At 43.3% G+C, this 12946-nt stretch overlaps 1 protein-coding gene across 5 annotated transcripts in view; it reads right to left on the bottom strand.

The window, feature by feature from the left end:
• PRKCZ (protein kinase C zeta) overlaps nucleotides 1-12946 on the bottom strand; it is a 32878-nt gene that overhangs the window by 11124 nt on the left and 8808 nt on the right. For 2 of the 5 annotated variants that reach the window (XM_051786113.1, XM_051786114.1), the window contains exons 6-8: nucleotides 2926-3011; nucleotides 1418-1549; nucleotides 158-239 (exon numbers count right to left, since the gene is read on the bottom strand). In XM_051786113.1, coding sequence (XP_051642073.1) covers nucleotides 158-239; nucleotides 1418-1549; nucleotides 2926-3011 — 300 coding nt within the window. Of the gene's footprint in view, nucleotides 1-157; nucleotides 240-1417; nucleotides 1550-2925; nucleotides 3012-3241; nucleotides 3430-10914; nucleotides 11039-11267; nucleotides 11957-12946 lie in introns of those variants that run through there. The other 3 variants (XM_051786116.1, XM_051786115.1, XM_051786119.1) reach the window with 3 other exon arrangements.

The raw sequence follows: 12946 nt of genomic DNA on the forward strand, positions 1-12946 counted from the left end.
ACAGGCTGATAAACAGAAAGATGATTTAGTAGCTTAGGCTCAGTTTGCTTTAAATACCACAGGACCAAATGTTTCCACTTTCTTCTTGTAACTGGGAAGAGTGAAAACTGGGCCTCCAAATGGGGAAAGAGGGATCCCAGGGCAGCAAAGTACTCACTTCCATCAGTGTCTTCTGAAGGGAGATCAACTTCGTCGTTTTTCTCACCTATCCGAGGTTCCTGGGAAGGCATGACCGAATCCTTGGGAGCACAGGGACATGGGAAGGAGAAGCACACTGGTTATGCAGCCCCTGCCAGGTGACCCTGTCTTGCCTTTCAGCTACAGCTCTGGGAGAACCTCCCACCTGCACCTTCCAGGATGAAAACTGGGCTTTGTAGGAAGTGTTTCTGAATCTTAACATCTCTGCATGTTACCATTTTGTAATGCATGATAGAACCAGCCTGCCAAACACCTAATGCTCCATCAGCCATTCTCTGCAACTGCAATAGATGTTTAGCTGTCTTCTAAAAGAAAGAGGGGTCTATTTTACTGCAAATTCAAACTTTTTTTCTATTTCAGACTTGTGAGTCTGCTTCACATGGAACTACAACAAAGTAAACACTTGAGCATGATGTTACAGCCTGCATTTAGAGCACTGGCATGTTCCCTTCCTGCTTAATAAAAACATGAATTGTTACTCATTATGCAAGGGCATTGCATAAATTGGTAAAGATCACAGTACCAGATAGTTTTACATTGCATGTGGACACTGGTCTCATTCATGAGACACGTGGGACTATTCCAGGAGGGGCAGCAACAGGCATAAATTAATTGGCAAAGAATTAGTAATGCCAAGGCAGGTCACAGGCAATACCACTAAAGAAAAATACTGGTTTAAGTCTTCAGTTAGAAAACCACACAACCACCAGTGAAACACTGGGGGTGAGTATGGGAAAGGGCTAAAATTCAGGGATACAGCTGTTTAAAGCCTAGGGAAGACACCAGCATTGCCACTGGAATACATGAGAACAGTACTGGAGAAACTGAGAGGGCAAGAACAGGAAAGCACCAAGCCCTTTTGCAAACAGCAGTGCAAAATCCACACCAGTGCCTTGGTTCTTCAAACATTCCCACAGGCTACAAGGAGCAACTGCTGAGATTGTCAGTGACAACTCTGTCTATCTCTAAAATACCAAATGTCTCATGGAGAAGTCAAAGTCAAGCTTGAGCACACTCGAGTCGCATCGGGAGTTTCCTTTCCTCACTTTGTCTCTGCTCTCAATCCAAAGGCTCGTCCTCCACAGACATCTCAGAGACTGAAACCCAAACCCTGCCAAGGGTTATAAACCTACAGCATTTAATGACCCAGGACACACACCTACCAGCACAGGCCAGGGTGAACCCAACCCCCTCAGCTCTGTTCAGGCTGCAAACTCACCATATGCCTTTTGCAGGTCAGTGGGACAAGGATGTGACAACGTTTATGGACCAACAGCTTGCAGTTGATACACTTGTAGCCTTGCCTTCCGAGCCCCCATATCCTTTCACTGCACTGGCCACAGTACGCTCTCTGCAAGGACAGGGAGAGCAGCAGCTCCATCAGCAACTCCAGCACCAATCCCCTCGGGAGGGCAGGACTCACCCAGCAGCAAGAACCCCTCTAGTCACCTAGCAGGTGTTCAATAATGATAATTTCTGAACATCCAGGGTTTCCCCAATAACTGAAGGTTACACTTCACCCTCAGAGTTCAGCAAAATGCAGCCTTTTCTTAATGGATGTTTGGCTTTGCCTGATGTCACTCGTCTGATGTCATTTGTATGCAGCTATAAAAGCAGTCCTGGGTAGGATTGTGACATTGAGCTTCATAACAAGGTATCAAAATCTCCACGTGTATATTCACTACTGGCCTAATTTCAATTAAACCATCATTATCTACAACATTCTGCATTATTAATGTGGCAGGTATGCATTCACACAGTGTTTCAAAGAAATATGTTTGAACTATGTAGCAAACAAACAGAAGTATATTTTCATACTATAAATTAAAAAAAAAATGGGTTGCCACAGCACATTATACAAATGCATGTGACAATTCAGATATATGACACAGATTTTTCACTTATCTGGTGATAAGGTACTGAGTTTTAAGGGGCTTTTCTTGCTTTCAGTGCAGTTTTGAGGTGGGGAACATAAAGAAAAAATGCTAATTTCAATTTTTTAAAAAATTACTGCTGGATGAAAGAGTTAACTGTCCTCAGTGCACTCAGTTTTTAGTGGAATTCCCCAAAGTGCACACCACATTTGTATATATGCTGCAATACTCAGGCATAACGGGATAACTGAAGGAGGTGTCTCAGCCTTAAAGCTACATTCACTTGCTTATGTGGCTCAAGCCAGATTCTCCCTAGGCAGCTGTATTTTAGCTCAATAAACCGGATTTTTAACTCTTAGATGATGCAGCACCTCAGATTCCAAACAGTTAAAGCTCAGATCAAGAGCTGTGACTTTTAAGAATGACTAAAAGTCCTGAAGGTAAAAGATTATGCAGACGAGCAATCAAAGTCACACAGGGAGAGGAGAGGGGACTGCTGCTCCAAGGATGCACCACTGTGAACAGTCACAAACCCAGTCCTTTCAGAGAGGCTTTAAAAATAAACATTTTCCACCAATCCCGCAGGAACTCCATCCCAGATTCAAACCCTTCCCCTGCTCGATGTGACCTGAATAACAGTGCACGGAGAGAACTGTGGAGAGAACTGTCACACCGAGGGGGTCTGGGCTGTCCCTCCCTGTCCTGCACCCGGCACAGCCCCAGTCTGGCTGTCCCTCCCTGTCCAACACCCGGCACAGCCCCAGTCTGGCTGTCCCTCCTGTCCAACACCCGGCACAGCCCCGGCACAGCAGGCACAGGCAGTGCCCAGCCCGGGCAGCCCCCCCGTACTCACTCTGTTAAAGCGCTTGGCTTGGAACAAATGCCCATTCACTCGGTACAGCTTCCTCCATCTTCGGGCGCCCCGGCGGTAGATGGATTCTAGGGAAGAGACCAGAAAGGTGTAAAGCAGCAGCATGGCAGCTCAGCAGCACCCGCAGCCCGTGCCAAGCAAGTTGTGCCCCAGAACAATCTTGCTTTGCTAAATCTCAACGCACAGCTCGGCTGGCCGGGCACTGGGGGTGTGAAGGCGGCCGTGAGTGACAGCCCGGGCAGGATGTGCTCTCCCCGCTGCCTCTCCCTTTCCTCCAGCCCTGTCTCCTTTTCCTCACATGATCATAATCCCGTTACAGCTCCGTGGCTGCTCCAGCTCAGGTGAGAGGGACAGAGCTGTTAAAGAAACAGCTTCCTCAGGGAAGTGACGCTGCTGCTCTCGCTGTCCCCTTCCCATGGACACACAAAGGATCCCTTGGTGCCAATAACCTCCAGATACACAACATTAAACATGTTACAAAGCTGCAGTTACATTATTTGACCTCCTTTTTATCTTGCATTAGACACTACCCAAAATATTTCTTCTGTTCAGGCAGTTCAAGTACAGGTCTACAGTTCTTTTTAATACACTCTAAACATAAAAAGGAATCATTTAATCTGTTTAAGCCTGACTTTTCAAGAGGTCAAACACGACAGTACCCAGCATCTACTCCGAGTTACTTTTGCTGTCACTGTTTACATGCAAACGGGTACTTTTTGTGTGACTGGCTAATTAGAATTTGGTAAATAATATTAATTCGAGCTGGTGACACGACCAACCCCTAACACACAACCTGGAGCAGGAGCTTCCCACAGCAGCTCCAGGTGGGCACTGGGGGAGTGCAGGGGGTACAAAGAGCTGTAAAGACTCTGAGAGACTTCATCAATAAACACCCTCACAAAGCATCAAACTGTACATTTATAATCCTCAGAAATTAATGCAATTAACTTTTCGCCTTTAATGTTACTTTCAAGTTCTAAACATCCACACCTTATCTAAGATTAAGCCTTTTTTAAAATAGAAAAAAACCCAGACATTTTCGCTGTCAAATGATAATGCAAGTAGTAAAAAGTTTCTTTGTGGAGAAATTATTCTAAATTATATGGAGCAAGCCAAAACTCACAGGCTACTGACACACCATGTGTGAACACTGACTGCAATACTGGGGCTGATTTTAGATACTCTATTTTTGTCCTTCCAAAGCAAGACACATAAAAGCATGGAAGTTCCTGTGACTCCACAACTCTGCAGTGCCAAATCCCCAAACATTCATACCTACTCTATTTACATGTGCAAATGTTTACTGTGCAAGCATCTGAAACAGATATTGCACTATTAAATGGACTGGTAACAATTTTTAACTAAAAATATGCCCAAACACAAACACTGATGAAAAAACCCTTCCACCGTTTGTAGGGTGACTTTTCCCCAGGAGGAAAAAATCTTCACAAGGGTTTGGTTTTTTTTCCAAAATAGTTAATTAATTCATTAGACAAAGCACCATATGGAGGCAACGTAATACATCTGTGATCTGAACATGAGCTTATCACTGACATGAGGAATATTAAGGGAATGATAAGTTAACGAGCAGCTTGTGCTGATGCCGTCTGTAAATAAAGGAGCAAGTCACCTCCCTAATTAATGATAAATATTAAATCAAAGGCAGGATTTTATCTCACATACTTGTGAGGCAACAGTCTAACAAAAACTGAGCTTAATATAGAATACCTTTAAAAAGTAGGAACCCCTACAATTTACCCCGTGAGGCAAATCAATCCCTACTTCCCCCCCTCCAAGAGGGGTCAAGGTAAGGAACGAGAAAACTGTGAGCATTTTGGGACACACCTTTCCATCCCACATTCTGTTATTATTACACAATAAGACTGTTTTGTTCTGTCATACAAATTCTTTCTTGTTCACTGAGGATACAAAACTGGGACAAGTGGCTGATCCACCACATGGCTGTGCTGCTGGAGAGACCTCAACCCCTGGAAAACTGGGCAGGCAGGAACCCCAGGAAGGAGGTCACCCTCCCTAGGAATTCCCTGAGGGATAGAATAAGGAGTTGGGGGTTTCAATATCAATCAGCTACAGAAATCCTCACTAGGGCTATACCAATCTAAGGAACCACCCTGAACAATAACCAGATTCACAAATGGCAGTACATGTACTCCTTGAATTAAGAAACAATTTACTGGCAGTGTTCTGGGATGTGTGAACAAAGCTCTGATCTCAGTTTGCATCTCACAGGGAAAAGGATACTTTTGAACCCAAATAAAATGTTTTGGAACATGTTTCCAGAACACTTTAGAATAAAACAAATAGGGATTCTTGATAACTAAACCAAGCTTTTACAGCCAGGACTGATCCCAGCCACCTAGACAGAGGAATGCCACCACAAAAGCCTGACTATTTAATTACTGTGCTTAATGAAAAGGGCTACTTTTTAATTTATTTCACAGCACACATCAGTTAACTCATTAAGGAGTTGGAGTTAGCAGGCTGAAGGAGATATCATACCCCTAATTAAATAATCTTTCCTCTCTGATGAATATTAAACACAAGACTTTTCCTAACAAAAAAAAAAATTAAAAAAAATCTTCTGAATCCTCATTTTGTATGTGAAGAGATTTAGAGGAAAAATCAAAATATATTTTAAGCTGTTAACAGGGATAACAAATTTTGATTGGGGTACAGATATATATTCTAATGACAAACAACATACTGAATTTTTATCTATTTCCAAGATGGGAAAAAAAAATTTCAAGTTAAGATTAGAAGAGAAATGAAAATACCCAAACCAAAATACTTAAAAAGCAATGTGAAACAACTGGCTGTTGCTGCTGTGCAATTCTTCCCTCTGTTGTCAAGCTGTGCAACTACATCAGTACCAGTGATGCACAGGGAACCTCGGGAATACATTTAATATTGGCTTTCCAGTGACATTCCCTAGGCTTGGGGTTCTTTCCACAAAATTTCAAATAAACACTATTTAATTGAGGATATAAATAGATGAGCAATTCATCTGTTGTTCAAATTAACTCATCTACACGAGATACCCCCCCGATTCCACAGTGACCTCCCCAGAAAGGATGGGACCCTTGCCTCTGGAAATGGAACCTGGAAAAGTGGGGACAAAGAGAAGGCAGCACAATTATTTTCCACATGACAACATACTTGGTTCACAGCAACGAATGGCCCCAGAACTGATCCCCTCTGCAGTCCCAGGCTCTGCTTTTCCCTGCTGCAGCTCTAATGAAGCCTGTTCCCATCCTGAGCACAGAGGTAATTTGCTATTGCTGCAAATCATTTCTCAGAGATTAATACAACTTGTTTACAGGCCAATTACCCGCCCTGCCAGCTGGACACTACCAGAATGCCCAGTTTTTGTTTTGTTCTGTTAATGTTGTGCTGAGCACACAAGTGAGCATTCTTTCAAAAACAACTCCGGAATTACAAGGGGGAAATTGATATTGGTATTCCAGAGAGCCTGGATTTGATAAAGGAATCCCACGTAAAGACAGAACCCCAGTCTGGGAAGGTAAATTCTGGAGGATTTTGAGAGCATACTGCTTCTCATGTTACATAATTTTTTGCAAATAGTTAAACTGAAACAATAGAATTGCTTTCTGAAGAATGTAAAAGACATTCTTGGGATGGGTTAACTGGCCCTTCTTTTTATTATGAATGAACTTCTTTGTACAATTGAAGTTAGACAATGAAGAGTATCCTTAATATATAGGTATTAAGTGCTCTGACCTCTTGCAGTTATTGCAAACATTAAATGGTCAGAAGACAGCTTTATTTTTTTTATTTAATTTAAGACTGATTTGCAGTTGGGAAGCCATCTCCCCACCCTCCTTTTCCAACAGACATCAAAATTAACTACAAAGTCAGATCAACCTCTGTTAAAAAAAAAGCACAATTAAGACAACAACAGCGACCAAGGAAGTGTAGGACCAACAGCATCGGCAGAGAACCAACAAGGACACAAATCTGGCTCACAGAACAGGAATATTTACCCAGCATTTACTGCCACACTGCCAATGTCCTTCCCCTCTGACTGCCAAGGGGTCAGTGGAGCCCCAGCTGCACTCCTGGAATACCTGCTCCTCCTGGGTGCTCACACTCCCATCCTGCTGCTAAAATGGCTCCGTGGCACCGCAAGGTGACAAGTCACGTTACAGACAATGCCACAAATAAAACAGAGCTAACAGCTCACTTGGAGCAAGGCTCTGACTCAGAACTCGATGACTTCATGGGAGATTTATCAGATGTACTTGAAAATAACAAAGTATTGCAAGTGTTAGGCAAGAAACCCTCAGTGAGTTCAGTCCCTGATGTGCCCCAGCAGTGACAGTGCCCTGGTTCTGAGCATCTCTGAGTACGTCAGGAACCACAACCTCTGGGTGTCCTTCCAGCCCCTCCTGCTGCATTTGCAAGGCTGTCCCAAGCACAGCATAAAATGCTGCTCTGGCTGTTGCTCTGATTCAAAAGAACATGTTATGAAAAGGGTCAGGAGACAACTGGTGCCAGATCCACACTTGGAAGGTGATGAGCATCTTTGTTTAGGAAAGAAAAAAACACTTCCCCATTTTCCCTTCTCTCCCTGGGCCTTCCCTGCAATTTGACATTCACCCCCTTCCATGACGTGGAGTTGGCTCCTCTGGTTACCCAGTCCCAGTGGTCACGTGCACCCCAAACCCAAACTGGCACTGCAGTGTTAATGAAAGTCCACAGGCTTCTTTTGGTGATTGCAGCATTTATTCTCCCAAAATAAAAATCACTTTCATTAAAAGATTTACTACAATGAAAACGGAATTTAATGTTCTGTTATGATCCTTGAAGAGCTACATTAAAACATTTAACCAAGCTGAAAGATACTGAACCAGTACTCATTGAAATTATCTAATCCTTTAATTTAACTTAGTACTGAAGTAGATCAAACTGAAGTTCTGAACATTTAAGTTATCTGTGGCATCTGCATCCACTTTGCAGGCCACTTTGTTTTCTTGAAACAAACTTCTGTGTGTTAGTACATACAAGCAGCAATACTTTCTCTTCTAAATAAAAACCTGGTAACAGAAAGCCTCTGTCTTCTACACACCCTGAAGAAGGCAACCAAAGAAGTGAGGAGCAACCCAACTTTCTCCACTTCTTGTCCTGTAGGAAACTGTTAACTGATTTAACTTAACCATGTCAGTCAGGATTTTTACATTAATTGTACCATATTTCAGCAGTTCTCTTTTTCCAAGTAGAAGTCCCAGCCTTGTCTCCTTGCACTGAAACTCTCCACTGGCTGTGGCCTGGCCTGTACACCCAAATTCTCCCTTATTTGGAGTTACCTGTGCAACTCTATTTGGAGCTATTGCACATGAAGCTGATCATCACAGAACTACCAAAAGTTTCCAGAACCTGTGCTTAGAATGAAATTGAAGTTAATTAGCTTTTTATCAGAGTTGACAAAGTAAAGAACAGGGAGGCCTGTGCCAGTCACAGGGCATCTGTACTGCTTTACTGAAGAACATAAGATAAATTACTGGAAGAAGCATAGAATAGCATTATTATTATAATGAGCATGTTACTGGAAAAGTCAAGAGGATCATACTAAAATCTTGAAGTATTGTCTTCAAGTAGTTTCTGGTTTCCTTTTAAATATGTGTCCAGCTCACAATTTGAGGACGAGCCCTTACAGATGCAGAAGAAATGGCAACAGGACTCCAGAGTCACAAATGAGGCACCTTCTGGTCAATATTGAGCCACTCAGTTTTCCCTTTTCCACTGCCCCAGTCCCTGCCTTCCCCGTGTGGTTTGAGGATGAACTGCACAGCCTGCTCACCCTTCCCTCTCCCTGGCAGTGATCTGGCTGTGCCTCTCCTTCCAGCACCCCTCAAGCACCCCCTTTTTGCTTTATTTCCCATCCATTCCTGTGGCCCAGCAGGCCCTCAGTGGCTGCACAACTGCCACCACACCGAGTGTGCCAAGCTTCCAGTGTGCCAAGGCTTCCCTCCCAGTACTCCCCATCCCAAAGGAGCAGCACCCGAGGCCTCACCCAAAATCTGGGTTCTCACAATCCAGGAGCTGAACACTGAAGAGCACATTTACCTGCCCTGAAGGGCCTCTGCTGCTGTCCTGGGGCTCAGCTACACATTAAAAACCAGAACTTGCATAGAGCAACTGATTTCACAAAGTATTACACAGAACCCGAGTATAATGACATATAATTAACCATGACCATATAATTTAGGAGGTTACATATTAAATAGCTCTTCCAAGCTACTGAAACTCACAGGCCTAACTAAGGCTTAACAGGCTCACAGCTGTTCACTAATGCCAACAAAACCAAAAAGCTTCATCCCCTTCTTGCCCATTTAGTTACCCAAAATGCCTGTATATCTATCAACAGTGGATTTACCAGCTTAGGAGAAAACATGAGAGATTACACAGGGAGTGGATCTAGACATTACATCAAAGAGAAGTTTCCTAAAGCCAGGTGACATCCTTTCTGCATGATTATACTACATTCTGAGCAACAGCTACGGGGGGGTGTGGAATAAATAAAGAACACAGGCTATTTGCTATGACACCTTAAAAACTAGCCCAAGCATTCCTTATTCCACTGTATTTTTAGTTTATAGTTGAAAAATTGGTACCTAAACATCTGCTAAGACATGCAGTACCTTTAATTAAGGGCAGATCTCAAACCTCACCATCAGACCTGTGCTTTATAATTTTATGCATCAATTGTCCAAAGGGAGGCCTGGCCCTTTATTCTTCATCGGAGGTTTCACAGCAAAGAAAGATGCTGGAATTGTTTTAGAATTAAAACTATGCAATGACTATAAGCAAAGCAGGCCTTTAACTGCAATTCTGTTCTCAGGAACTTGTGCTGCCTCACAATCCGTGTGTTTTTCACATCTGTCACGTATGACACAGACGTGGAGCACAGCAAAGGCAGAGGAGGAGATTTCAGGTATTCTTGAGAAACTATGACACAGCTGTTTTCAAATCCTAAGCAAGAATATCTCACACTGAAAGAGCAGAATTCCCCCCTCCCCAGTTCAATTACAAAAAGCAGGAGAGGGTTACTAGAGATTCCAAATTGCCCAATTATCCCGTGCAATCCAATCGACGTCTTCAGAGCAGTCTCTATGGTGGCAATAGTTCCTTTCTTCATTGGGGGATTAAATTGGTTCACGTGCTCTGAATAACCTAATCACTGCTGCCAATACAGTAACAAATGAAGGGAAAAATCTGCCTTAGGAGCTAGAAAAATATTTACAGGCCACACTACTCCAGCAAGAAGCCTTTTAGTGCTATTTCATAGTATCGGGTAGAACATAAAGCAAAATCCGGTATCTACACCTAAAATAAAAAGCTCACAACAGACATTAGGGTCCTAAGATACCTTTCCTCAAGCCTATGATGAAATTTTCAAGAAGGATGGCTTGGGGGAAAATGAAGTCCAAACACCTAATGCTAAAATACTGAGCAGATAAACAAAGAGCATCAGAGACATGCACAACACAGTGTAATCATTACCAAAAAAAACAAGGCAGCAAAATCAGCCGGAAATATTAGATAATAAAAACAGTCATGCTACATTAAAAACATATTCATTCTCTTTAGTTAATTAATTTAAAGGTTTCCTAGTCTGCATTCCTCTATTTAATGAAGCCAACAGCAAAACAACTCTAGAATTTGCTAGCACTAGCTGCCCAAATCTAAGCTGAATTTTAATATTAAATACACGGATCTATTTGTTAAGCAGAAGTAAACTAGCACAGTTTTTTCTGACAATATTAAAAACTAAGTAAACCTAAATTCAAAACAAGTATTTCACAATTAAAAAACATCCATCTATGACAATCCACTAAGCACAATTCAACAAAAAGGCCTCAGAAAATGATGCTTCTAAATCATTAGTCTGTACATCAGCAATCTTACAATAAGCAGGCCCTGAGCACATACCATCAGGGTTTTTTGGATACATTTCTTTCATTAATCTCCAATATTAGCAGCAGCAGCATCACTCACTCTTCCGTTCCTTTCCTCCTAAAACACATTCCCCAGGAGTCCTTTCAGAGCAATTTTACCAGCATTTCCGAGAGGTCTCGGAGCCCCATCCCTCCGCTCAGAGGCAGCAGGAATGTCTGCATTTGTAACAGTCCATGGCTGCACAGGAGGGTGGCAGGGAGGGCGCCTGGACCAGCCCCGAAATGCTGAGTTCTGTGCTCTCCTGCAGCACACGTCCACACACCACGGCCCCGGCCCCCTCGGCACCCCCGGCACGCCGAGCCCACACACAAACATGCATTACTCACTGGATTCTATTCTTTAGCCTCTTCAGCATGGAATTCTTTACAGGGTAGTAGGTATGAAATGAAACATTTTCCCTTTACTCCACGGATGCTGCTGTGTGAACACCATTAGACACCAAGGACAATAGGCAGGATCAGCTCGAACATTAAGAGCAAATATTTAATGGAAGACTGGTTACCCCCGTCTCTCCCTTTCACATCTCTGCCTCATGTATCCAGGCACGGGTGGTACTGGCTCCCTTGAGAGGCTGTAGCGAGCAGCTGAGGCACAAACTAAAACATGGCATGGATGTCAAGGAGCTGATGTCACCAAAACAAGCATTTCTGATAAAAGCGGCAATTCCGTTAGGGAAGTCCTACAAATCGATGGAAACGGTTCAGCTGAACGTGCTGCCTTACACAATGACTGCAGCCCCAGGAGTGATAAATCACAGCAAGGGCTGTCAGCAGAAAGAAGCTGAGACTACAATAACTAAGTTATAAAAGTGCCCATCAGCTGCTGGGATCCACAGCGCGGGATCATCAGGGCTGCGGCTTCGGGGAACAGGAACCAAACACCTCCAACAGCCTCGTTCCAGATCAGTCCCAAAAGAACAGCTAATCTGCTGAAAAAGTGAAAGTATCCATAAATCCAAGAGCAGTCTCAAAGTCTGCCATCTTCCCCAGGAAGCACTGCACAAGCACCAAGGCTCCAGTCCAGCAGATGCTGGGAGCGCCTGGCGGGGGTCACATGGAGTGTCTGGGAAGAGATGGGAGAGGTTTCAGCCATCCTGTCACCTCGGCACAGCAGCACTGCCAGCCCAGCCCCTGGGCACAGCAGCACTGCCAGCCCAGCCCCTGGGCACAGCAGCACTGCCAGCCCAGCCCCTGGGCACAGTGGAGCCGAAGGGAAGTGTGCTGGTTGGACACCAGCAGCTGTGCCTTTGCAGTGGGATCTGGGGCTGGTGCCAACAGAAAAGTGCAAAAATTCAGGACCAAAGGAACCCTGAGACAATTCAAGCACAAATACCAGAGATTGAGCAAATTCTGTCTCCCAGACAGCACCACATCAATATAAGAAAAAAGGTTCTTCAAGCACAAAAATAACTTTTCTTAAGTCATGCAAATAGAATTGAAGTATTAGTCCCATGGTTTATTCCATTAATGGATTACATGATTTTATTTCAAGCTTTGCTGGCTGGTACAATCTCCAACCCATATCAGTTTAACAAAGGTGAGGATAGCTGGCAGCTGTATCATTAAATTTCAACGTAAATGCAAACCACTCAGCATGTATTTCTGCACTCTTCCAAAGCACTGTTGTTCTGAAGGAGCTGGAAAGAAAACCCTTCAATTCTATGGAAATCCACTACAAAAGATTTGCCATTCAGAAGATCACATACTACTGGAAAGAGTCACTCCTGAGCAATGGATTGCAAATGAAATTATTTCACAACTGAATAGTTTTATTTAAAAACTCCATTTCAAACTGACTGTAGCTCTGTAACAAACAAACAGTCCACGCTCAGACACTGCTAATTTAAGTAGAGGTCCATTTTGGATAGAGCAACTGCTTCACTGTTTATTTGTCTCTGGAAAAAACCTGAGGCAAACTCACAAGCTCCTTTATAGTGCAAACATGATGCTCTAGAAAAGTGCAAACATAATATTCTCACTTTTAAAAGTATTTCCTATGAACATAA

This window comes from Manacus candei, unplaced genomic scaffold (genome assembly GCF_025592945.1).
Source record: "Manacus candei isolate 608988 ecotype Guabito, Panama unplaced genomic scaffold, ASM2559294v1 h1tg000022l, whole genome shotgun sequence".
NCBI classification, from domain to species: domain Eukaryota; kingdom Metazoa; phylum Chordata; class Aves; order Passeriformes; family Pipridae; genus Manacus; species Manacus candei.